The sequence below is a fragment of the Leptopilina boulardi genome, unplaced genomic scaffold (assembly GCF_019393585.1).
Source record: "Leptopilina boulardi isolate dan_hultmark-lab unplaced genomic scaffold, ZJU_Lbou_2.1 LbouV2_122, whole genome shotgun sequence".
Classification (NCBI taxonomy): Eukaryota; Metazoa; Arthropoda; class Insecta; order Hymenoptera; family Figitidae; genus Leptopilina; species Leptopilina boulardi.
The window spans coordinates 1,571,408-1,599,349 of NW_026137666.1; the positions used below are offsets into that span (position 1 = coordinate 1,571,408).

Consider the following 27,942-nt stretch of genomic DNA (forward strand, 5'->3'; position numbering starts at 1 on the left):
CCGCTCGCGCAGTTTTAGATGAGTGTAGAATCAGCATCAGCTACTTAAGTAGAGTCATCATGGTAACGTATATGAGTGAGTGAAATAAAGAATGTTTTTACTTCTTTCACTCTTGTACGGAAGCTTCTACGCGCCACCTCGTAACGAGGCGAAACCAACTTATGCTCGTTTCATATTTAGCATACAGAACATCGATGTTTCAATGTTCTTGTCGTAAAGCTAAAGAACACACAAGTTGGTTCGATGGTTCGATATTGCTCATTAGGCTGTGTCAGTTCATCGAGATATTTCGAGTTCAAGATATGACGTCAGAGGCCTGGAGGAACAACAAACAGACGACACAATGTTAAGGCGCTTGTATACCTCACCGATCCCGAGTATACTTGCGTCGTGTACCATTGGAGTAAAAGAGATGAAATATCTTTTGTCTCTTTTACTCCAATGGTACACGACAGAAGTATACTCGGGATCGGTGAGGTATACAAGCGCCTTTATTCTTATGGGGAAGAAAATTTGTTTCCACTTTCATCAATTTTATTCATACTTTAAACATGGAAAACGCATGTTGACATATAATAAAATTAAAATGTGTGTTGATAATTAATTTTGTTAAATATTTGATTCAATTGCATTGATAGATTCTCTGAATTCGTGATAAAATATAAATTTTGAGGTTAGGGGTGTTTGTTTACTAACATGAAATCTTTTACTGCTGCGGTAATTCCCACTTAAAATATATATTTTATATCTTTTTTAATAACATGCATACTGGATATTGTTTAATAATGTTGTTAAAATGTAAAATGTGATTAGTAAACAAACTTTTCTAACCTCAATATTTATATTTTATCACGAATTCAGAGAATCTATCAATGCAATTGAATCAAATATATAACAAAATTAATCATCAACACACATTTTAATTTTATTATATGTCAACAAGCGTTTTCCATGTTTAAAATATGAATAAAATTGATGAAAGTGGAAACAAATTTTCTTCCCCATAAGAATAACATTGTGTCGTCTGTTTGTTGTCCCTCCAGGCCTCTGACGTCATATCTTGAACTCGAAATATCTCGATGAACTGACACAGCCTAAAGGCGCTTGTACACCTCACAAATTCTAAGTATACTCGGAATTTGTCAAAAGTTATACTAATTTTGATTGGCCTTGCTCATCGAGAATTTCCAAAAGATAGGGAAATTTCGAAATTCTCTATGAGCAAAGCCAATCAAAATTTGTGAAACCTCTGACAAATTCCGAGGATACCAAGAATTTGTGAGGTGTACAAGCGCCTTAATGAGCAATATCGAACCACCGAGCCGTCAAACCATCGAACCAACTTGTGTGTTCCTTACGACAAGAACATTGAAATATCAATGTTCTGTATGCTAAATATGAAACGAGCATAAAGGCCTTTCTCCAATAGGATCCTAAACTCTTGCGTTGCGTATAGTGTTTTAAAATTCTCGGTAAAATTGAAACCTGAGAATGTAAGAAAGAAAATTGCGGTAAATTACCGAAAAAAAAAGAATTTATGAGAATATTCATTTAAGTGATTGATAATTGCCTTTTTTAAATTTAAATATGTATTTTTATAGTATGTAAGTTATAAATAAACGACCGACATGTTATTAAATGAATAATTTGAACAATGAATATAATAGACTGTAAGGGTGCAGTCCCATGGAGCAGATTAGCAGAATAGATTTCAGCCAATCAAAAGTTAGTCTCTCGCGGCAAATTTTGCATTTCCGTTAGAGACTGTTTTTTTATTGGTCAACGTCTAAGCTGCTAATCTGCTCCATGGGACTGCACCCTAATTTTCTCTGTGTTCTTACTGACAAGATGACAGTCGGGTATATATGCCTGCACTTTTATCATTGTCTAACACGTGCGTCGTCATGGCAACATGTGTGTTAGACAAGGATAAAAGTGCAGGCATATAAATGTACCTGATTCAATATAATAATGTAATATTATATCAATATTAATATATTAATATATATATTATATATTGTAACAAAGATATTTTTCATTATAATAATAATTATACAGTCAGGAACATATGTCTGTACTTTTATCCTCGTCATACACGTTGTCATGACAACGCACGTGTCAGACAAGGATAAAAGTATAAGTAAAAATTCTCATAAATTCTCAGAGAAAAAACGATCCGGTAATTTACCGGTAAATTACCGTAATCTTCTTTCTCTTCTTGACGTAATTTACTGTCTTTAGAACACTAGTTGCGTATGCATTGCGTCGGTTGCTATTGGCAACCAATGCTAAAATCAACGCGTCAGTAACGCAACGCAAAAGTTTAGGTTCCATTGGAGAAAGGCCTTAAGCTGGTTTCGCCTTGTTACGAGGTGGCGCGTAGAAGCTTCCGTACAAGAGTGAAAGAAGTAAAAAAACATTCTTTATTTCACTCACACTTATACGTTACCATGACGACCCTACTTAAGTAGCTGAGCTGTGACCGTACCCTTAAGATCATATTGGAGAAAGGCCTTTATTGTAGGAGTAGCTTTGGTTGCAAATGGTTGGATCGGCTTTTCTGCTTCCGTCACTAACCGTGGTTATGATGCCTCTTTGTAGCCAAATGTGTAAAGTAAATTGTTACCTATAAAAGTGGAATAGGTAAATAGTTAACTAGTCTCCAGAAAAGTTAAGATTTATTGTTGTATTATAATGAGAAAGTTCTACATTTAATTTGCAGTTTTTTAATACAGGTATGTAAATACAAATACATTAATAACTTATTTTTCAAAATATGGAAAAAACTTGTAGATTTACGAATACAATATTTAAAAAGACCGGACAATTTCTATGTCTGTGACAATAAATATACTCCTTTATTTTGTTAGACAACTTTTATCTCATCGATGTTACATTTGAATCAGGAAATTAAAATAAAATTTATATATAATCCTAAGAATGCATTGCACATTGAAAGGTGTGCTGAAACAACGCATTATCCGACAATTTTTTTAGGTTACATTTTTGCTTTAAATTTGATAATTTAAACGCTCTTTGGGGGAAAATATAATTGAATATATACAAAATTTTTCTTAAGATAAATCTTATTAAAATTCTTATTAATACACTGGCATTTATTATATAACTTAACTCGCTAATATGAAATCTCGTCGCGATGGAAACAATGCGTTTGTTGCAGCTCACATTTTTTCTCACGTAAAAATCATTTTTCCGACTTATCTCAAGTCGGTTTGAAATTCATCAAACAAAATAATCATTCTTATAGAGTATATGAGGCATTCCATTTCAGTATGACCCCCTAACAAACATTTTTTTAATAATTATTTCTTCTACTTATTAAAATCAAATTACTTTTGTTATTAACAGTTTTTAAAAAGAAAATTCTATACTTTGGGATGGTAAAAAGAGTTTTCGATATTTGTAACGAAACGAAAATCGAATAGGCTTTTGATTCGGTTTGGTAAACGAATCAAAAGTAAAATGAGAGGCTGATATTAAAAATGATTTAAAATAATATTGGGAGCAAAAGTGGGATAAGTGACTTGGGAGCAAAAACGGGTTAAAATGATTCGTGTAATTTATTGATAAATTCATTATATTATCGACTAAAAAATATTAACAATAGGAAAAAATGCATATTTTATTATAATTAATATTTTTTAATCGATAATATAATGAATTTATCAATAAATTACACGAATCATTTTAACCCGTTTTTGCTCCCAAGTCACTTATCCCACTTTTGCTCCCAATGTTATTTTAAACCATTTTTACTATCAGCCCCTCAAATGTACTTTTGATTCGGTTTGCTAAATTGAAACAAAAGTATAATGTTGATTTTTGATTCCGATAGTATCCGTCGCTATGTGACTCTAAACTTGAGACTTAAACGTATGACTTAATAATTTAAGACATGACTTGATTCAGTTAGAGAACCGGAAGTAATCTGTCAAACTTTCGTTTCGTTTAAAAAAGGAAATCAGAAGTATAAATTCTACATACTTTTCGTTCACTAAAAACAAATCGAAACTAAGTTAACTTTTGATTATGATTTCGCAATCAAATCCGAACAAACTTGACTTCTGTTACCGATATTCTAAACAGAATCAAAACAAAAGTGTTTTTGAATTTTCTTTTGATTCCGTTAAAGTCCCTGGTAAAAAGACAGCTTAAATATATTCTAGTTGTTAGTTCCATAAAGTTTGTAATGCACATTTCGGGGCGCTTGATTATGTTCTAAAAATCAATAGTCAGTATTTACATTTTATCGAATTTCATTTGTCATAATTAGTTTTGAGCTGAATTTTTATTTGTTCGAATTAGTATTTTGCATAATTTTCATCAAACCGCTTTTCTATATTACAGAATTTTTATATAACCGAAAATTCACTTCACAGAATTTTTATTTGCTCGAATTTTCATTTAACATAATAGGCATTTTAAAAAATTTTTTTTGGATAGAATTTCATTGCATAGAATTTTCATTTGTTCAAATTATTATTTGATATAATTTCCATATAACCGATTTTTCATACTACAGTATTTTTACTTAACCGAAAACTCATTTAATAGAATTTCTTATTGATAGAATTTTAATTTGTCCGAATTTGCAAATGGCCGAACAAACAATCGACAGACAGATTTCGACGCGATTTTTAAAATCAACCAATCACAATTTTATGGATAATTTTTTATTGGTTAATTTTAAAAATCGCGTTGAAATCTGTCTGTCGATTGTTTGTTCGGACATTTGCAAATTCGGACAAATTAAAATTCTATCAATAAGAAATTCTATTAAATGAGTTTTCGGTTAAGTAAAAATTCTGTAGTATGAAAAATCGGTTATATGGAAATTATATCAAATAATAATTTGAACAAATGAAAATTCATCTGAAAGAAAATTCTATGCAATGAAATTCTACCCAATAAAAATTCTTTAAAATGCCTGTTATGTTAAATGAAAATTCGAGCAAATAAAAATTCTGACAAATAAAAATTCTGTGAAGTGAATTTTCGGTTGTATAAAAATTCTGTGATATAGAAAATCGGTTTGATAAAAATTATGCAAAATACTAATTAGAACAAATAAAAATTCGGCTCAAAACTAATTATGACAAATGAAATTCGATAAAATGTAAATTCTGACTAATGATTTTTAGAACATAATCATGCGCCCCCACATTTCAGAGAATTTTGAAAAATTATATAAAATTTTACAGTCATTGCAATGGTTCTTGAAGTAAAAAAGGTTCGTAACATATTTTAAAAATTTTGAAAAAAAAAATAAGAAAACTTTGAGACATGAACCTTAAATCTCCCGTGAAATTACCCAATAGTAGAGAATGTTTGGTAGGTTATTCAATACCTTGATTTCAAAAATTTCATATGTAAGAACAAATTCTGCTCTGTTCAATAAGTTGTTTTTAATTCATACATATTTTAGCCACTGAAATGACTAAATTTTTATTAATTTTTCAGAATCCTGTAAAATATCAATTACAAACTCTACTGAAATAAAACCTAGAATATTTAAGCTTTCTTTTTTACATATATTTGATCAAAATCTGAAACAATGTGTTTTGAGATATTTGAAACATTAATTTTCAAACTAAATTTTTTTGAATTAATTACATAATTTTATAAAAAAAACTCTTTTTACCATCCTAAAGTTTAGAATTTTCTCTTTAGAAACTGGAAATAATTAATTGGAAAATAATTAATTGAGCCTCCCAATTCTATAACTCGCCCGACGCTCGGGCGGACGCTCTATTCGTAGTCGGGTAGCAGCGAGCGTCAATGGCTCACTCGTTGCTTCCCGACTACCAATAGAGCGAGCGTCCGAGCGTCAGCCGAGTTAAAGAATTGGGAGGCTCAATTATATCATTTTTTGGAATTTCAAGTAAGAGCATTTTTTTGCAAATGTAGTTGTAATCCTTCTTTTAATCTTGAATATAAGTGTATCATGATCAGGAAGCTAAATGGTCATGAATTGAACACCTTGTTTATTTCGTAGTTTCTAATTAATTATAATTAAAGATAAATAACAAAAGGAATAAAAAATTAACAAAACAATAAATTATTATAACTTTAAGTTGTTTTTTTAAATCATTTTTTACCCTATATTTAAACAAAGTTATTTTAAAAAGAGTCGCGTGTAATAGAAAAGTAATACCTAATAAGTAATTTTTGATTTTAGAGAATACTATTGCCAAAATGTCTTTACCTCCCTATTTGTTGGGACCAAACCCCTGGGCCACAATGATGGTTCAACAACAAGCTCACGCTCATTTAGCTGCAGCACAAGCGCATGCCCAGGCTGCGGCTCAAGCACAAGTTGCTCATCACGCTCATATACATGTCATGTCTGGATCTCCTTTATCGCAGTTACCTAAGCAGTCAGAGGTACTTTCTGAAGACAAATTGCAAGAAAAGGGTAATTAAAAATATTATTTTCTTACTTCTATAAATTACTCTAAATATATATGAATAATATTTTATGTAATTTAGTTTTTTTCATTTCATTTATTCATTAACGGAAGTGTCTACTAACAGGGAATTTTACGCCAAACCGGGATTTTTCTTACGTTTAAATCAAGTTTTTTTTATTTTATAATATATTAATTTGTCTTGAAAAAATTATTTTTTACTTTAATAAGTGACGAGAAACTCTTTAGTTCAGATGAATTGAAATGAATTAATTTCTTTGGCAAGGTCCAATTCGTATTTGTAATGAATCAATTTGAAAATTTCCAGAAAACTTCCTTATATTATGATAAACAAATGTCACACTGGAAGTTTTAAAAATTTTAAAGTTCCCCACAGACTTTTTTTCCTCAAAGGTTAGAAAACGCGATTACCGACCGTTCACTATTTATAATTAATTATTATTAAAAAATAAATAATTCTTTAATTTTTTATTATGCTGTCGTCTTCTATGTACCCTAATGAGTGTGTATACGAAATGAAAAGTGATTTCATTAACATTTGTCAAAGATACGACGATTTAAGTTTAAAAATTTAATGAAATTCGTGACATTTTTTTCAGTTTTTTGCATTTAATATCCACGGTTTTTGTCCTATGAAAAGAAGTCAAAGGAAAAAAAGATGCTCATTTTTATATCAAAGAGGGTAATTCGTTTTAAATATCAAAATTTTGAATTTCAATTTTTCGAAAATTTTGGATCGTTTGACTGGCTTTAGATCATCCAGCCGAGCGCTCGGCGAGTTGTTCCTCCCGGCTTCTCAATTCAATTTGTACAAATAAGTTTTCATCGGTTGAGAATTCAAACAAACTGACAAACTTGTCTATTGAATTTGTGCAGACGAATTGAAAAAAATTAAAGCTAAAAAGTTTGTTCATTGAATTAGTGCGAATTGGAGAGTTTGGAAGTAGAATACAGCTTTATCGAATTCAGGAGAATTGCAACATAGTTCCAATTTGAATTTGTCGCTAAAAGGGACTCACTGAAGCCCAGGGTGTATTCATTTCAATTCAACTGAATTAGTTTTCATTTGCTGGGTAGTCAAGAGGCAAAAAAGCCATCTTTTGACAATTTTTTTCAAAGAAATTTGTTAATTTATTGAAATGGAATTTTTTGCATTGGATTATGTAACTTTTGAAGTAAAAGTAGGGAAACGTCGGTAGTGGCGAGACACTATTTTAAATCATAGTTAAATCTATCATTAAATTTTAAATCCTGTCCATCGAACTGTCATGTACAGAGCTCTGGGAATTTCGAAGGAAACTTAAACATCAATAAATTAAAGCACTTATTGTTCATAAAATTCTGGAATTTTTTTTTATAGGCACTTTTTCTTTCGAGAAATAAAACTTTTAAAGTTTCTTGAAACTATTATCAGCTGTGTGGCGAAAGATTTTACGTCAAAAAAGAGCGCATCATATAGAAAAGCTTTAGTATAATAAAACTTTACTTTTACACCAGAAGCGGGAGCACCGTCAACTCAGATGTTTGAAATATCGCAATGTCTCGCAACTACGGACAACGCCCTAATATTTATAATTTTGCGAAAAATATCGATTTTCCCACGGCTTCTCTAAAAAAAAGTGTCTTACGGTGAGCAAGATATTTTTTAACTGGATCATTTGAAATAAAAAACAGCAAAATATTTATTTAATATAAGAACAAATCTTGTTTTTTTTTGAAGGAATGAAAAAAATATTACAGGCTCAAAATTTCTGAAATGACCCACTAATTTTTCGATGGCGAGATTTTTATATGTCACATCAATAATTTTATAGTATTTTCGAATCAAAATAAGATCGTAAAGTTGTTTGGCAAAATTTTAATTTTTTCAAGAGTTATTGTTTAAACAATTTTTAAGCATCCAATTAGTAAAAAAAGCTTTTCTATACGGTTCTACTTGATGAATCTTGCTAAAATTTGATATTAGTAATATACAATAATCATGCTTTCAAACAAAAAAAATTGGTTTGATTTTCTTCATAATTTGTTTAAAATAGCAACAATTATTATAAACAAATGAAAATAAAATAAACTTCTGCGCGTAATTTCGTTTTTTTTTTGTCAATTATGATTCCCTATTTTATCACGAGTACTTCAAAAAAAAGAAAATTCAGTATATAGCATTAGGTCAAAAGTTATTAATATATTTGTGATTGTCCTCCGCCAACTACGTGCTACGCTGCCACAGTGGGACGAAAATCACGGCCTTGGACAAATTAACGTAGAGCCTACAAATTTCAACCGATTTTGACGTTCTTGGTCTTGTTTTAAAGATCATAAAATTCTGCATAACGTCTATGATTTTATTTAAAAAAAAAATAAAAATTTCAATTGTTTATTTAATGTTAAAGTTGAAAAAGTTTTTTCTCCTCCTTAAAACTAGCGAAACTTTTTAGAAAAGGCGATTATTCCCCAATTTTTTTGTTTAAACAATTTTTATTAACAATTTTGTTGATTTAAGTTCCTAATTACGAAATTGATGACAAATTGAGCGAAATGTGCAATATTATTACTCAGGGTAAACAACTATTACTTACTTTATTTAATTTTTACCGGCCGTGTTTTTCGTCCCACTGTGGCAGCGTAGCACGTAGTTGGCGGAGGACAATCACAAATATATTAATAACTTTTGACCTAATGCTATATACTGAATTTTCTTTTTTTTTTGAAATACTCGTGATAAAATAGGGAATCATAATTGACAAAAAAAAAACGAAATTACGCGCAGAAGTTTATTTTATTTTCATTTGTTTATAATAATTGTTGCTATTTTAAACAAATTATGGAGAAAATCAAACCAATTTTTTTTGTTTGAAAGCATGATTATTGTATATTACTAATATCAAATTTTAGCAAGATTCATCAAGTAGAACCGTATAGAAAAGCTTTTTTTACTAATTGGATGCTTAAAAATTGTTTAAACAATAACTCTTGAAAAAATTAAAATTTTGCCAAACAACTTTACGATCTTATTTTGATTCGAAAATACTATAAAATTCTGTGGTTGAAAAGCATAACAGCACAACTGCATTTGTCACGATTTTGAGAAAAATGAGTTTTAATATTTATTTAGCTCTGTCAAATCAGAAAATCAACGGATGTGTTTGGTATTCGGCATTTAGTCTTATTATTTAATGTATTTTTAAAATACGTTTATCACATTTAATAAAACGCACGGATTCATATGAAATTTAATATATTCTTAGTCAAATTGAAAGTTTTTTTGCAGTTATGTGTTTATGCTGTTCAAGTTTAAATATGTAACCAACTTCACTCTATTTTTCATGTCATAATAAATTGTCAAAATGAATTTAATAGCGACGTACGAATCTGAGTCTGAAACAAATATATCTGAAGGAGATGATTATAATCAAGGCAAAAGAATACAATTATTATTTATGTTTATTGTATCTATGAAAAAAATCAAACGAATATTTTTTAAAAATAGGTTATAAAATTGGTTAGGTTTTATGTTTACATTTCCGTAATTTCTCAAATTTAATATTTTTTGTGAAGATATCGAGAAGAATGAAGATACCTGTGATTCAAAAGAATTAATGAAAAGAGAAAATCGAAAAATTAGTCAAACTAATAAAAAAATTTATTTTTTATGAAATTCCTTATTATAAGATAAAAATAAATAATAAATAAATAAATAATATTTTTATTTTAAAATATTACTTTAATTTTGTAGATTACGTCAATTGTTTTTTTATTCTGAATGCAGTTATGCGCTTATGCCTATCGCCTATTGCCAAAAGTGCAGTTATGCGATTAGGTTTTTCATCATTTTCTACTTAAATAGTTAAGGGAGAGTCGGTAGTGGCGAGACACGTTTTGTTTTTTTGTTATAGCACTCACATTTTCAAGAACATCAAGTCTGTATATATATCCATGGACAGGTGTGACTCTATACTGCAAATTTAAGTTATACAGTTACAGAACAGATAATGGAAAAAAAAGTTATTGCCGATTTACGATAATGTCTCGCGACTACCGACATAAAAAATCGTCCGTAGTGGCGAGACACTATCTTAAAATCAGAGTCTTCATCGTTCAAACGTCACAAAAACAAAGGAATCAAAGAGAAAGAGTATAATAATTGATGCCTTTAAATCATAATATTGTTTCATTCAATCATAAAAGTACAGGCAAATATTTTTCTCATTGTGAGCCGCTAATCCATGTCACAGTTATTAAAAACATATAAGCTTTTCTTCCTGTTCATCTTTTTCAATTTAAACTATAGTTATGAAAAATATTGTCGACAAAACGTACAAAAATTATATCAAATTCATTAGGACATGTACAATATTATTAGATATAAAAAAGCCACTGCCGACAACAAGTGTCTCGCCAATGCGGAAACAGCATTTTTCGGTAATGACGATGTACAATCCTATGCATCGAACAATAATTCATAGTGCTCTGGAAATTTTGAAGGAAACTTAAATACTAAAGACTCAAAACATTTAACCCTTCAGAAAATTCCGGAAATTTTTATATATTATCACTTATACCGATGGGAAATAAAACTTTTAAAATATCTTGAAACTGTTATTAACAGTATAGCGATATTTCGTACATCAAAAACGTATGTATCATATTGAAAAGTTAAAACACAATAAAACTTGACTTTCAGACCAGAAGTGCCAGCACAGTCAGTTCAGCTGTCTGAAATATCCTAATGTCTCGCCACACCGGCTGTCTCGCCACTGCGGACAACGCCTTACATAAATGATTTTTCAACTATGAATCTTTGGAAAGCATTACTAAATGTACTAGAATCTGGTGTTATCTCAAATTTGATAAAAATGTCAGTTATGCTGTTATGCCTTTCAACCACAGAATTATTGATATGACATATAAAAATCTCGCCATCGAAAAATTAGTGGGTCATTTCAGAAATTTTGAGCCTACATTAAAAAAGTTGCGACTTTTTGAAAAAAAAATTTAATTTATTTTTCTAAAGTTGTCATTTTGTGAAAATTTAAGATTTTTTTCATTCCTTAAAAAATACAAGATTTGATCTTATATTAACTAAATATTTTTCATTGCTTGATTTCAGTTGATCCAGTTAAAAAATATCTTGCTCATCGTAAAACACCTTTTTTTTAGAGAAGCCATGGGTAAATTGTTGCAGCAGTCACGAAAATTGATACTTTTATAAAACTAGAATTTTTGTTTATATTTAAAAATTTGCATAATCCAATGGAGGAAATTTCATTATAATAAATTAACAACTTTCTTTGAAAAAAAATTCTTAAAAAATGGATATTTTTTTGACCTTCTGGTATCATACTACCAAGTTTTATTTTTTGTTAGCTTACTCCGAATTGTGATTAAAAAAACTTCTGAGTTGACTACAATACAAGAATAATATAATACAATAAAAGAAATATATAAATTTAAAAAAAATTATTTTAATAAAATATAATCAATTTTTGTAGATATTTGTAGATTTCTTCATGCTTACAAGAAAAAATTTAAATTTGACAAAAAAAAATAAACTGTGAAAAATTAGGAAATAACCGGGAAATGACCAAGAATTTTGTTGAAAGATATTAGTAGACACCCTGCTAAAGTTAATTATATAATAACCTGCATAAACAAATTTGTTAATTTGATTTGATTTCATAATTTTTCTATCCATCATGAATCAAAATAAAGAAAAAATATTCTTGCACTCTTCAAACATTCATTTTGTTATGTAGTGATAATTTTTAATTTTTAAAGAAACAAAAAGTTTTCGTTTAAAGGAACTTTTATTTAAGGTAAAATTGTCGTGAAAGTAACATACAATTCATTTACTTCTTAAGTCTTTTTCTTTAGAGCTCGCCACATAGTGTAATAATTTAATTATCAAAATTATATGTTCGTGTTTGTGAAGTAAAAAAAGTAATGATATTTTTTTTTACAAAATCGTAAGCTAAATAATAACATTTTGTAGACTTTTCAAGAAATATTTTGTTACATATATTTAACTGTCTATTCTTACAATTGAAAAAATTTTAAACACAGTAATAATGATTTACTTTAACAGAATAAATAAATTTTTTTTTAAAAAGTTAGAATTGCGATTATGGGACTTTTAAGTACCGTCAAAGCGGGTAACTTCGGACAGGAGGCTAATTCCGGAATATGAATTTTAATTGTTAATATGCGAAAGTGTAGATACCCTATTAAAAATCCCTGTACATGTTCAGCAGCTGAACTTGTACCAGTCTGGTGAAAAAATGTTATATTTAGTGATAGTTTTACTTAAATAAAAAGTTCTTTTATTTAACTCTTCGAGGTCACACTAAGTGGTTGCCATCCTTAGTCATTTTTAAAAAATTTTATGAATCTTTTAAGTTTTCCAGAAAAATATAAAAAGTTGAAAATATTTATGGGTGACAACCACCTAGTGTGATCTCGAAGGGTACCTTTTTTTACAAATGACAATTTTGTTACATGTCAGATCGGATTTTTGAATCAAAGTACTAAACGTTCACAGGACTTTGAAAATATTTATTTTATAACACTTTTCCTTATACTAAATAAAACTTTCATAATTGACTAAATCACTTCCAGTGTATCGAAAGATTTTACGTCAAAGAAATGCTTATCATATTGAAAAGCTTTAGCACAATAAGACTTCACTTTTACATCAGAATAGGCAGCATTGTCAACTCATCTGTTTGAAATATCGCAGTGTCCCGTCACACCCGATAACGCCCTAAATAATTTTGTCATATTATACTTTAAAAAGTTTGAATTACTAAAACTTTTTTTTTTTAATAATTGCAAATTCAATAGCTTATATTTTAGGAATATGTTACTCATATTTAGGCATAATGCCTTATATGCTGCCTATATTGAACATGTAATTTTAATAAGAAATAAAATACATAAAAATTCTGCATCACCGCATAATTTCATTGTCAGCATACACAAATTTCTGCATAATATCAGTTAATTGAAATAAACTCTTTTTACATATAGCTCAAAAATGGCAGCAGTTGCAGTCAAAACGTTTTGCAGAGAAGCGAAAATTTGGTTTCGTTGATGCACAAAAAGAAGATATGCCACCTGAACATATTCGTAAGATAATTCGTGATCATGGAGATATGAGCAGTCGAAAATATCGACATGACAAGCGTGTTTATTTAGGGTATGATCATTTCACCTAAATATAATTTATAACGGTTGTGATATCTTTTTTGTTGTCCCTATTAAGGTGTCTAATGCAAATGTATCTTATTATACAAGATGTAGGCTTACCGAATACTTATTAATTAGGTCCTTTAACCCTTGCAATATATAATAATATAAATAAATAAAATTTTTTCGTGAATACAGCTTTGGGTCTACAGAATGAAGGAAAAATTGGAAGTAGCAGTAAAAAGAATCTTTTCACCACAAAAACTTAGATTGTTTTTTAATAAAAAAAAGTTCTATTATTGATTACTCTGCACTATTAGAAGTTGCACTTGATTAGAAAGTGTTCTTTCATGTTTTTTAAATCTGTCATACAAGATAATGGAACATTATCTGGTCTTGAGTGAATAAAATTATAAATATCACATATTATCCCCGCCTCATAGACAAAACGAAAAACAAATATATTGATAACTCTAGTATAGTTTTAGGGATTTTCGAGATCGCTGATTACGAATATTTAAAAATAACGTGCTTTAAATTTACAATAAAATAATTGTTTTTAACAAATCGTTTAAAAATTAGGTAACCTCTACTATGATCACTACTTTATTATATTATACTTTTTTACAGAGCTTTGAAGTATATGCCTCATGCTGTAATGAAATTACTAGAAAATATGCCTATGCCTTGGGAGCAAATCAGAGACGTTAAAGTATTATATCATATCACGGGAGCAATTACATTTGTGAACGAAATTCCTTGGATTATCGAACCAGTCTATATAGCTCAATGGGGGTAAGTAAAATAACTTCAGGAATTCATTTGGGAAGATTTCCACGCGAATTTTTTTTACCTCAAACGAGCGGACGGGAAGAAGAACTCGCCGTGGCGTTCGGCTGGACTATGTATTGCCGAACATCTATTGTCCAAATGCCGTTAAAATTAAAATTATTAACAAATTGAAATTTTCATTTTTCATTCAATTTTAAAACATAAATCCTCCTAGCTTCGACAAACGTTGATAAAATTAATTAGGATTTGGTATACAAACGCGTTTGGGTCCACAGAAGACGGCAGCATATTAAAAAACTTAAAAATAATTAATTCTTTAACAATATTTAATAGGTTTTAATTATATGTCAACAATCACGTTTTCTTACCCTTGCCGACAAAAAGTCTGTGGGGAAGTTTCGAATTGAAGGAACTTTCAGTGAGACATTTGTTTATCAATGTATAAGGAAGTTTTTTGGAAAAATTCAAATTAATTCATTGAACAGTTTAGAATTTAATTTTTGAAACATTAACCAATTGATCAAAATATGAGTCTAAAAAAATACAAAATAAAAGAAAAATACCTATAAGTGTCAGAACATTTTTTTAAGGGGTCTTGTAAATTTTTAAAACCATAAATTAAAGATTCTTTAAGATTTTCTTTCTTAAAAGTTTCAAAATATAAGTTAAAGTTTTTAACATGTTTTTATGTATATCTGGGACAATAAAAAAATTAAGTTATGATCTTAAAAAATATTAATCTTTTCGTACAACAGATGGTGCACTTTAAAATTGTATTCTCCCTTCTTTTAATATATTAATAATATTAATTTTTTTGCTTTCTGTAAGTGATCTAATATCAAATAATGACGTTTTTTCAATTTTTTTATTTTCAAATGCTTGCTATTATTATTATTATTATTTTGCTAGTTTTCGAGTTTCAACTTAATATATTTTAAAACTTTTCAGAAAAAAAAATCTTAAAATACCTACAGTTTACGGTTTAAAAAATTTACAAGACCCCTTAAAAATATGAGCAAAACAAATTTTTCAAGAAATGAAAAACTCGAAAAAACATAGTTAAACTTTATTAATTAGACTCAAAATAGCTTCATTTTATATCCCCGAGAGGTCTACAATTTTAAAAATAATTCAAGTCTGTAGCTCTTTTTGTTCCTGAAATATTGAAGCTAATGTAATGTTAGTACCACACACATATATACACGTGGAGATTTTTTAAAAACATCATTTTCGGATTTTTTCAATTGAAAATGTTGACCGAAGCCAACACAAAATTACGTATTATCTGATTATGTATTATTTTTTATCTTTTAGGACGATGTGGGTGATGATGAGACGAGAAAAAAGAGATCGCAGACACTTTAAAAGAATGAGGTTTCCACCTTTTGATGACGAAGAACCTCCTTTAGATTACGCAGACAATGTTTTAGATGTGGAACCCCTAGAAGCTATTCAAATAGAACTTGATTCAGAGGAAGATCAATCTGTCGCGAAGTGGTTTTATGATCATAAGCCTCTAGTTGGAACAAAGTAAGTTATTTAATTTTCAAATATCTATAAAATTTTTCAAAAGTATTCGCATAAACCATAAATATATTCAAGTTTGTTGTCTAAAAATGATGCGCAAGGTTTTAACTTGGACACCATTCAATATAAAGAAATTGGAACTCATATAATTACACTAAAATTTGATTTGTGGCAGTGATGTTGTTGCTCACCATTATAGATGCTCTACTGTAACTGATTTCGAATAATAACGGTTTTCTATATTCTAAACATAGTTTGTTATGCAAAAAAAGTATAGTCATGAAAATAATTGTCATGATGAAATGCGTAGGGGTCCTGAAATCAATCATTAATGTGGATTGACTGCTGCAACATGCTTGCTGATTTGTCTGAGATGAGTCTAGGAAGATGTTGCAGTTGGATTAAGCGCTAACCTGAATTTAACTTAATTCACACACAAGTGAAACTTATAAATTTTCGAAATATTGAAATGACAATAATTTTTTGTAGGTACATTAACGGATCGACTTACAGAAAATGGAACCTGACCTTACCCCAGATGGCAACACTTTACCGACTAGCTAATCCACTCTTAACAGACTTAGTAGATCAAAATTTCTTTTATCTCTTTGACATAAAATCTTTCTTTACGGCAAAGGCATTAAACATGGCCATACCAGGTGGACCTAAATTTGAACCTCTTGTCAAAGATAGCAATTCTGCTGATGAAGACTGGAATGAATTCAACGATATAAATAAAATCATTATTCGACAACCTATAAGAACGGAATACAGAATTGCTTTCCCTTATTTGTACAATAATCTACCACATTATGTGCACCTTTCTTGGTAAGAAAATTTAATTATATTGTGTATAATAATAAAATTGAACAATTAAATTGTCCGATGGCACGTAATATCACACCAGTTTTAAGATTGACATTAAGTGTGTTTAATCTTTCTAGCAGTGTGGTACATAAATTGGTAGAAGTTATTTGTGATCTTTGCAAGAAAATAAGAAAACTGCTGATACTACCTACAACATTTTTATCTATTATTAACAATATATTTAAAAATAATTGCCATTGTATTTCAACCAAAGTCGTTGCGGCTTATTTTTTAAAAATCCAAAAAAATTCTACTTATTTACGGAACGAAATCAAAAAAGTTGTTTTTGAGGAATTATTTTATCAATTTGAAATAAAGATTTTAAGCCAATTTTTCCACAGTACATTTATTGTTAATTTATATAATTATTAATAAATAACGACGATTCGGCAACTGCCGCTATCCTTATCAAGTTAACAGTATACCATTACTAGAAAATGAAAATAAATTGAAATGAGTAAAATAATTAAATTAACATTTGTTTTATATCAAATTGAGAAAAAGTTATACTTACATTTAAAATGATTGCAAAATAATTAAAATAAAGAAATTCATGATTTTATTTTAATGTTTTTAAAATTATAATATTATTAAAACCTTAAATAGTTTTCTCATTTTTGAGGGAAGCGGCAGCTGCCGAAAAATCATTATTAATAATTATATAAATTAACAATAAATGTACTGTGGAAAAATTGGCCTCAAATTTTCATTTCAAATTGATAAAATTTTTATTATTATTTGTGAAAAAAAGGAGTAATTAACAGTATATTATGTGGCATGCACGTATAGCAAGACTTTTTAGGTGAGTATGAGATGAGATTTTCATTATAAGTCGGCATTGCGATGAGTGAGGCGAAAACGAGTCGAAGGAGAGAAGAAGGCGAGCCAAGTCGAACCAAAGTCGCAATGACAGCGAGTATTGAAATCTCATTCGAATCTAAAAATTGGTTCGTGAGAGTCGCATACGCTATTTTTTCCACCACTGATATGAAAAAGTGAAAAAAAGTGAAAATACCAAAACAGATAGTAAAAAGTCACTTTTTCATGTCAGTGGCGAAAAAAATAAATTTCAACTTACCCAGTATGAAATAAATGAAAAGAATTTTCAAAATTTCTGGACACTTTTCATTTTTTCTTTAAATATACAAGAAATATTAAGTTTAAAGTACACATTTTCTGTATTTTTGCGAATTTGCAACTTTATATCTACGGTAAAGAAAAAAAGAATAAATAGAAGAACTACCTTCAACTTTAAACAAATTACATTTATTGATCTAAAAATAAAAGTACAATTTAAAAATATTTTTATCTCCCAAATTATACGATAAACCAATGCGTAACTTTTAGTACATGTAAATTTGATTTGATTTAGCAAAAATACAGAAATTGCGTACTTTTAACTTAATGTTTCTTATATATTTAAAATAAAAATGAAAAAGGTGACCAGAAATTTAAAAAAAAGTCCATTTACTTCATATGTAATAAAAAAAAATAATTATTGAAAATCGCAAAACTAGATTATTTGACAGACGAACTGTGAAAACATATTTTATCCATTATTCTTATTTTTTCACGACTTTAATCAATAAATCATAATAAATGAAATAATTGTAAACACGAACCAATAATTTTTTTACACTTTTAAGATTTATTCCATGTTTTTTTAATATATTTTCTTATTGCTAAAAGAGTGATAGACTTTATATATTTTAAGTGAAACAATAAAAAATTTAACATAATTCTTTTCACTTTGTTCCCTAGATATCATACATAATCATTTTTGAAAGTATAAATTTTTTAAAAATTATTCTGTAACGAGTTTGGATGAAATATAATGGTCTGACCCTGCTTTTAATGAAACATTCTTTTGTTTCTTAGGTATCATGCGCCAAATGTTGTGTATATAAAAACAGAAGATCCAGACTTACCTGCTTTCTACTTTGATCCTTTAATTAATCCCATATCTCACAGGACAGCTTTGAAGGTAAGCAATATCATTTCTCAACAAAAATTCTTCTACTTTATAGTTTTAAAAATTGATTTTGTCCGATTTTTACTGAATATTAAAATTAGATCGATTTTCTTTTAGTAAGTGTAGTCACTTTTTTTTGGAACTAATATCTAGTCATGTCAGAAGTGAATTTTTCTGAATTAATTATTTAACTCTAATAATAAAAAAGTTTTACAATATCTGGCTGTTAAATCTCGCCCAATGAAAGTAGTGAAAGTGCAAACAGTGATATTTAATTTTTTTATAACAGACCGTAGAGCCTCAAATGGAAGAAGATGAAGATTTTATTCTTTGTGAAGACATAGAACCCTTTTTACAAGAGACTCCTCTTTTTACGGATAACACTGCGAATGGCATTGCCTTACTTTGGGCTCCAAGACCATTTAACACACGGTCAGGAAGAACACGTAGAGCAATTGATGTACCTTTAGTCAAGACTTGGTATCGCGAGCACTGTCCGCCTGGTCAGCCTGTAAAAGTTCGTGTCAGTTATCAGAAACTGTTGAAATACTTGGTATTAAATGCTCTAAAGCACAGGCACCCTAAACCACAAAAGAAACGTTATCTGTTTCGATCTTTTAAAGCAACAAAGTTTTTCCAAACAACAACTGTCGATTGGGTTGAGGCTGGTCTGCAAGTTTGTCGTCAAGGATACAATATGTTAAATCTACTGATTCATCGAAAAAATCTCAATTATCTTCACTTGGATTATAATTTTAATTTGAAGCCAGTAAAAACACTAACAACTAAAGAGAGGAAAAAGTCTCGTTTTGGAAATGGTAATTTTTATAATGTCTACTGAAATTTTTGTCTTTACTGAGTGAAATTTTTTAACTTTTTTGTTTTCTTTCAGCGTTTCACTTGTGCCGAGAAATTTTACGTTTAACAAAATTAATTATTGATTCTCACGTACAGTATCGTTTAAACAATGTTGATGCTTTCCAACTTGCTGATGGATTACAATATATTTTTGCTCATGTTGGACAACTTACTGGAATGTACAGGTACAAGTACAAACTCATGAGGCAAATTCGAATGTGTAAAGACTTGAAGCATTTAATCTACTATCGCTTTAACACTGTAAGTATTCTAAATTAATTTTAATTCTTGCTTTTTCAATTTATTTGTTCAAATTAAAATATGCTGCATCAAGTTTTTGTTAAGATTTAACCGTAACAGAGCTTATACTCCATTGTCAGCTAATTAGTCGCGAATGGCTAGGTACTCAAATTCAAAAGAATTTGTAGGAGAGACTGGGGTATACGCTATTTTTTCCACCACTGATATGAAAAAGTGAAAAAATGTTAAATTTTCGAGAAATATTTTTTTTGGGCATCAAAACCCCTAAAATGCATAAATATTTCGATATTTCTTGTAGGGTAGTTTGTCCTCAACAACTTTTTATAATACAGTTCTTGATATTTCGACGAAAAATATAGCCTTAGGTCTCTTTCTTTAGAGCGCATTACAAATAGAATTTGCTAAACATTCAACTCGAGAGGCAACCGAAACATGTCAGAAATGTAAATAAAGTGAAAAAATAACATTTAACATTTAGCCAAATGGTGTGTTTTTGGCTTGAACATCATTTACACAAAAATTAACTAAAAGTATTTAGGAAATAGTTTCAGATTATCAGTTTCCGACTTAATTTAATAAGAATATATCAAAAAAAGTACACAAATGTTTTCCATGTAGCTGAGGACAATACCTATCCAACGGTGTATTAAAGTTTTTAAATTTCTTTCACTGAAAAAAATTATGTCAGCGACCTTGAAAACCTCTGAGTAACGTGTTTCAAGCAAAAACTGCCGCATTTAGAAAAATATGTCCGCCATATTGGATACGCTGTTTTGAATTTTGAAAAACTAACAACAGATTCGTAATCAGTGACCTCAAAAACCCCCGAGTAATAAGTTTCAAGCGAATCCGATGAATTTTTAAAAAATATTTCGACTATTGAATCCGTCATTTTGAATTTTAAAAAACTAACATCAGATTCGTAATCAGCGACCCCAAAAACCCCCGAGTAACGTGTTTCAATCAAATCCACCGACTTTAGAAAAATATGTCCGTCATTTTTAATTTCAAAAAACTAACATCAGATTCGTAATCAGCGACCCTAAAAACCTAAGTTCACTCAGTTTCAAAAATTTTGATGGTAAAAAAGGTTCTTAACATTTTGGACCCACATTTAAGATTTTGCTCCTCGCAGCGAAGGAGTTAAGTAAATAAAAAGGTGGTCCACTCATAGATACATTCCCTTAATGTAAAATGACAAAATACTTACAGTTCTCTTAAAATAAAAACATTTGACTCTCCAGGTTATCAAAAGTGATTCCACTTTAAAATTTGTTTGACAGTTTAATATATATTAAGAGTTTTAAATATATATTTTCGAATATTAAAAATGACACAAGTACATGGAAAAAAGTACTTGGAATTTCAATTGACTGAGTGCTTGAGTTTCATGGTAAAAAACATGGCCCGTTTGGACCTTGCATATGCACGTCGTTGTCTAATGCCAGCTTTTTACATAAGGTTTTACGTCTAGCAGAAATTTCTATCATTAAGCCTCAATAAATCTATAAATAAATCTAAAAATAATGAAAAATTTTGAATTTTCTTTTTAGGGTCCTGTCGGTAAAGGGCCTGGCTGTGGATTTTGGGCACCTGGATGGAGAGTTTGGTTGTTTTTTATGAGGGGTATTACACCTTTGTTGGAACGCTGGCTTGGCAATCTTTTATCCAGACAATTTGAAGGACGACACTCAAAAGGAGTGGCCAAAACTGTTACTAAACAGAGAGTTGAATCCCACTTTGATTTAGAGCTTAGGGCGTCGGTTATGCACGATATTGTAGATATGATGCCAGAAGGTATCAAACAGAATAAGGCGAGAACAATCCTTCAGCACCTTAGTGAAGCGTGGAGATGTTGGAAGGCAAATATTCCTTGGAAAGTTCCTGGGCTACCGATTCCAATCGAGAGTATGATTTTACGTTACGTAAAGATGAAGGCAGATTGGTGGACAAATACTGCTCATTACAATCGAGAACGTATTCGCCGGGGAGCAACTGTTGATAAGACGGTGTGCAAGAAAAATCTTGGGCGTTTAACGCGATTATATCTGAAAGCCGAACAAGAGAGACAACATAACTATTTAAAGGTAAATATTATTTTCTTGATATTCAATAATAATGAAGCTCAAGTCACAAAAAATTGTGATGTGATATTTTAGTGATTGTAATTTTCGTTTTATGCGACATTAAAATTGAACAAATTTTTCAGGACGGGCCGTACATTTCGCCGGAGGAAGCAGTTGCAATTTATACAACGACTGTACATTGGTTAGAATCGAGAAGGTTTGCCCCAATTCCTTTCCCTCCTTTGTCCTACAAACACGACACAAAACTTATGACATTAGGTCTAGAGAGACTGAAAGAAGCTTACAGTGTAAAGTCTCGTCTCAACCAAAGTCAACGCGAAGAACTAGGATTAATTGAACAGGCGTACGACAACCCACATGAAGCATTGTCCAGAATTAAGCGTCATCTTCTGACTCAGCGCTCTTTCAAAGAAGTAGGGATCGAATTTATGGATTTATATAGTCACCTTATTCCAGTGTATGATGTTGAGCCGCTTGAAAAAATAACAGATGCATATTTAGATCAGTACTTGTGGTATGAAGCTGACAAGCGCAGACTGTTTCCACCGTGGGTAAAACCCTCTGACGCTGAACCGCCTCCTCTTCTTGTTTACAAGTGGTGTCAGGGCATTAATAACTTGCAAGATGTCTGGGATGTTAACGAAGGCGAATGCAATGTGTTATTGGAGTCCAAGTTTGAGAAGCTTTATGAAAAGATTGATCTTACTCTACTGAACAGACTCCTCAGATTAATTGTTGATCACAATATTGCCGATTACATGACTGCAAAGAATAACGTTGTCATTAACTACAAAGATATGAATCATACCAACAGCTACGGAGTGATTAGAGGTTTACAGTTTGCTTCATTTATTTCTCAATATTATGGTCTCATTCTCGACCTGCTTGTCTTAGGTTTACAAAGAGCAAGTGAGATGGCTGGCCCGCCACAAATGCCAAATGAGTTTCTTACATTTCAAGATATCGCCTCAGAAACTGCTCATCCTATCCGACTTTACTGTAGGTATGTCGACAGAATCCACCTTTTCTTGCGATTTTCTGCAGATGAGGCGCGAGATTTAATTCAGCGTTACCTCACGGAACACCCGGATCCGAATAATGAAAACATAGTTGGTTACAACAACAAAAAGTGCTGGCCACGCGATGCTCGAATGCGACTAATGAAACACGACGTGAACCTTGGACGGGCCGTTTTCTGGGATATTAAAAACAGATTGCCCAGATCCACAACGACAATACAGTGGGAAAACAGTTTTGTGAGTGTTTACAGCAAAGATAACCCAAATTTACTGTTCAACATGAGTGGGTTTGAATGCAGAATTTTACCAAAGACGAGGACATCGCATGAAGAAAGCTTGAATAAAGACGGCGTGTGGAACTTGCAGCATGAAATCACTAAGGAGAGAACTGCTCAGTGCTACTTACGAGTCGACGATGAGAGTCTTCAAAGATTCCACAATCGAGTCAGACAGATCTTAATGGCATCGGGTTCCACAACATTTACAAAGATTGTCAACAAATGGAATACTGCCCTAATTGGCTTGATGACTTACTTCCGCGAAGCTGTTGTTAACACACAGGAACTATTAGATCTTCTAGTGAAATGTGAAAACAAAATCCAAACTCGAATAAAAATCGGCCTGAATTCCAAGATGCCTTCCAGATTTCCGCCTGTCGTCTTTTACACACCGAAAGAACTTGGTGGCTTGGGCATGCTGTCAATGGGACATGTGCTTATTCCCCAATCAGATTTGAGATGGTCAAAGCAAACTGACGTGGGAATCACACACTTTCGATCGGGTATGAGTCACGACGAAGACCAACTGATTCCCAACTTGTACAGATACATTCAGCCCTGGGAATCAGAGTTTATTGATTCTCAACGAGTGTGGGCGGAGTACGCCTTGAAACGCCAGGAAGCCAATGCGCAGAATCGTCGACTGACTCTGGAGGACTTAGAGGACAGTTGGGACAGAGGAATCCCCAGGATCAATACTTTATTCCAGAAGGATCGCCACGCCCTTGCTTATGACAAGGGTTGGAGGATACGAACAGAATTCAAGCAGTACCAGGTTCTAAAGCAGAATCCGTTCTGGTGGACTCATCAAAGACATGACGGTAAACTATGGAACTTGAATAATTATAGAACTGACATGATTCAAGCTCTTGGAGGAGTAGAGGGAATTCTCGAGCACACGCTCTTCAAAGGCACCTACTTCCCGACTTGGGAGGGTCTCTTTTGGGAGAAAGCATCTGGATTTGAAGAATCGATGAAGTATAAAAAATTGACTAACGCGCAGAGGTCCGGTTTAAATCAAATACCGAATCGACGATTTACGTTGTGGTGGTCACCAACAATCAATAGAGCCAATGTGTACGTTGGTTTTCAGGTGCAATTAGACTTGACGGGAATTTTCATGCACGGCAAAATTCCAACACTTAAGATTTCGTTGATTCAGATCTTCAGAGCTCACTTGTGGCAAAAAGTCCACGAGTCAATTGTTATGGACTTGTGTCAAGTATTTGATCAAGAATTAGATGCTCTTGAAATTGAGACTGTGCAAAAGGAGACAATTCATCCGAGAAAATCTTACAAGATGAATTCTTCCTGTGCAGACATTTTACTCTTTTCTGCATACAAATGGACAGTTTCGAGGCCCTCTTTACTTGCCGACTCCAAGGACGTGATGGATAACACAACAACGCAGAAGTACTGGATAGACGTCCAACTGAGGTGGGGTGACTACGATTCTCACGACATTGAGCGCTACGCGAGAGCTAAATTCCTTGACTACACGACTGACAATATGTCAATATATCCGTCCCCAACTGGATTGCTCATCGCTATTGATCTGGCCTATAATCTCCACAGTGCCTACGGAAATTGGTTCCCAGGTTGCAAATCACTTATTCAACAAGCCATGGCTAAAATAATGAAAGCGAATCCGGCTTTATATGTTTTACGAGAACGTATCAGGAAAGCCTTGCAGCTTTATTCGTCCGAGCCAACAGAGCCATATCTTTCGTCGCAAAACTATGGAGAACTCTTCTCCAATCAGATTATTTGGTTTGTTGACGATACGAATGTTTACCGCGTCACCATTCATAAAACATTTGAAGGAAACTTAACGACTAAACCCATCAATGGTGCGATTTTCATTTTCAACCCCCGAACTGGACAACTTTTCTTGAAAATTATTCACACTTCTGTTTGGGCAGGACAAAAGCGACTTGGTCAGTTGGCTAAATGGAAAACTGCTGAAGAAGTTGCAGCTTTAATTCGATCCTTGCCAGTCGAAGAACAACCAAAACAGATTATTGTCACAAGAAAAGGAATGTTGGACCCGCTGGAGGTTCATTTACTTGACTTTCCCAATATTGTCATTAAAGGTTCAGAACTTCAACTACCATTCCAGGCGTGTCTGAAAGTTGAAAAATTCGGAGACCTTATTCTGAAAGCAACGGAGCCACAAATGGTTCTTTTCAATCTTTATGATGATTGGCTGAAAACAATTTCATCCTACACAGCCTTTTCGCGGTTAGTTCTTATTTTGAGAGCACTTCACGTTAACACCGAACGCACAAAGGTCATTCTCAAGCCCGACAAGACGACTGTCACTGAACCGCATCACATTTGGCCCACGCTCACTGACGATGAGTGGCTCAAAGTCGAAGTACAACTCAAGGATTTGATCCTTGCTGACTATGGCAAGAAAAATAATGTTAACGTTGCGTCTCTCACGCAGTCAGAAATTCGAGATATTATTCTGGGTATGGAAATAAGTGCTCCGTCTGCTCAAAGACAACAAATTGCAGAAATTGAAAAGCAAACAAAGGAACAATCTCAGCTGACAGCCACAACCACTAGAACTGTTAATAAACATGGAGATGAAATCATTACAGCGACAACTTCCAACTATGAAACTCAAACTTTTGCTTCTAAAACAGAATGGCGAGTGCGAGCAATTTCCGCAACGAATCTACACCTTCGGACCAATCACATTTACGTTTCGTCTGACGATATAAAGGAGACGGGCTTTACATACATTTTACCAAAGAACGTTCTCAAAAAGTTTGTCACCATCTCAGATTTAAGAGCACAAATTGCAGGATACCTTTATGGATGCAGTCCTTCTGATAATCCTCAAGTCAAAGAAATCCGGTGTATAGTCATGCCTCCGCAGTGGGGAACGCATCAAACTGTTCATCTTCCAAGTTTCCTTCCAGCTCATCAATATCTACAGGAAATGGAACCTCTTGGATGGATTCACACTCAACCAAATGAATTACCACAACTTTCACCTCAAGATGTAACAACGCATGCAAAAATAATCGTCGATCAAAACCAGAACATGAGTGAAGTTACTTGGGATGGAGAAAAAACTATTATTATTACTTGTAGTTTTACTCCAGGTTCATGTTCTCTCACGGCTTACAAACTGACACCCAGCGGAATCGATTGGGGAAAACAGAATACCGACAAAGGAAATAATCCGAAAGGCTATCTTCCTAGCCATTATGAAAAAGTTCAGATGTTGCTTTCCGACCGTTTCCTCGGCTACTTTATGGTTCCAAACCAAGGGTCTTGGAATTATAATTTTATGGGAGTACGACACGACCCGAACATGAAATACGAATTGCAGTTAGCAAATCCCAAGGAATTTTATCACGAGGTACATCGCCCTGCTCATTTCTTAAATTTTGCTAGTCTTGAGGAAGGCGATGGCGTTGGAGCTGATCGTGAAGACATGTATGCATAAATAATCTGAGAATAAACTTTTACACCTGTTCACACGATTCATTTTTCAATACACTGACTGTATGAAAATTACTAAAGCATTGTATTATAACCATATATTTTGTTACATTAAAAATTTATTATTTAAACAAACCAAGAAACATAATAATTCAAGATTTATATTATTACCGATTTTCAATAAACTTCATAGCTAAGATCTTCTTTTGTTCTTTATTTATTATTAATCTAATAATTTATTAATTATTTACACAAAATTAAGGTGATTTCATCATCATCACCATCATCATGCATATAAAATAGAAAATTTTCCCAATCATGTAAATTAAGAAGTTAGTCAGTAAATTTTGCGATCATCTTGTTTTTTCAAGTAAAATTAAATTTAACTTTCAGGTTTTGAATTTAAACAATTTTTTCAACCTCAAGACATAGGAAGAAACCAATCTTTATATAATAAAACTAGCGACCAATTGAATTTAAAGTCGAATAAAAAAATAATTCGGATCTTTCTTTATTTTTTATTCTCAATTATTCAATAATAATTATTTAAACAAATTTAATATTCAACAATATTTCAAAACTTTATTACTTTCGATTTTGGAAAAAAAAATTATAAAACGTTTTGTAGCACACGGAGAAAAATCATACTATATTCACATGAGTCACTGTTGCTTTTTTCACATAACACTATTTCATGTAAAAATCGTTTATCACGCAAGATATTTTTTCATGAAATCTTGTGTTTATTACATGAATAAACGTTGTGTGAAATTAGAAAGACATGTATACTAATTCTGATTGATCTGTAAACTATAAACGCTTAAGAAACAGGATAAAATTGCCTTCCTTCTCTCTATATAAAATTTGCTTGAAATCTATGCGCTTTTCGGATGGATTTCTTGCAAATGGGACTGGACCCTTCGACCGACACGTGAACGGAAGTCACGCATGCGCACTATCATTTCTATCTCCGTTGCAAGAAATCCATCCGAAAAGCGCATGTCTTCTTTTTGTTTAAATGGCCTCTTGTAGAAACAAATAGCCAGTACTAAGAAAAGCGTATGGATTTCAAGAAATTTCGCATTGAGTGGAGGAGAGTATTTACGACATGGACTTGAAGCAAATATAGTACATGTTCCAAACTTTGCTTGCATAGAAATCTATGACCCTATAAACTCATGAATTTTGTCT

At 31.5% G+C, this 27,942-nt stretch overlaps 1 protein-coding gene across 1 annotated transcript; it reads left to right on the top strand.

Moving 5' to 3' along the window:
- The first annotated feature begins 2,515 nt into the window (after nucleotides 1-2,515).
- On the top strand, nucleotides 2,516-26,950 carry LOC127286712 (pre-mRNA-processing-splicing factor 8). The gene is made up of 11 exons (XM_051313252.1): nucleotides 2,516-2,735; nucleotides 6,200-6,436; nucleotides 13,473-13,641; nucleotides 14,262-14,426; nucleotides 15,738-15,953; nucleotides 16,440-16,778; nucleotides 18,696-18,801; nucleotides 19,079-19,607; nucleotides 19,682-19,908; nucleotides 21,462-21,995; nucleotides 22,118-26,950. The coding sequence occupies exons 2-11, from the start codon at nucleotides 6,217-6,219 to the stop codon at nucleotides 26,753-26,755; spliced, it is 7,143 nt and encodes a 2,380-aa protein (XP_051169209.1). The 5' UTR covers nucleotides 2,516-2,735; nucleotides 6,200-6,216; the 3' UTR covers nucleotides 26,756-26,950.
- Nucleotides 26,951-27,942: the final 992 nt, after the last annotated feature.

Bases quoted from the DNA above. Each gene is read 5' to 3' on its own strand.
- LOC127286712 (XM_051313252.1), top strand. From the start codon at position 6,217: ATGTCTTTACCTCCCTATTTGTTGGGACCAAACCCCTGGGCCACAATG. The intron at 6,437-13,472 runs GTAATTAAAAAT...TTTTACATATAG, and splicing joins AGACAAATTGCAAGAAAAGG to CTCAAAAATGGCAGCAGTTG. The intron at 19,608-19,681 runs GTAATTTTTATA...GTTTTCTTTCAG, and splicing joins AAAGTCTCGTTTTGGAAATG to CGTTTCACTTGTGCCGAGAA.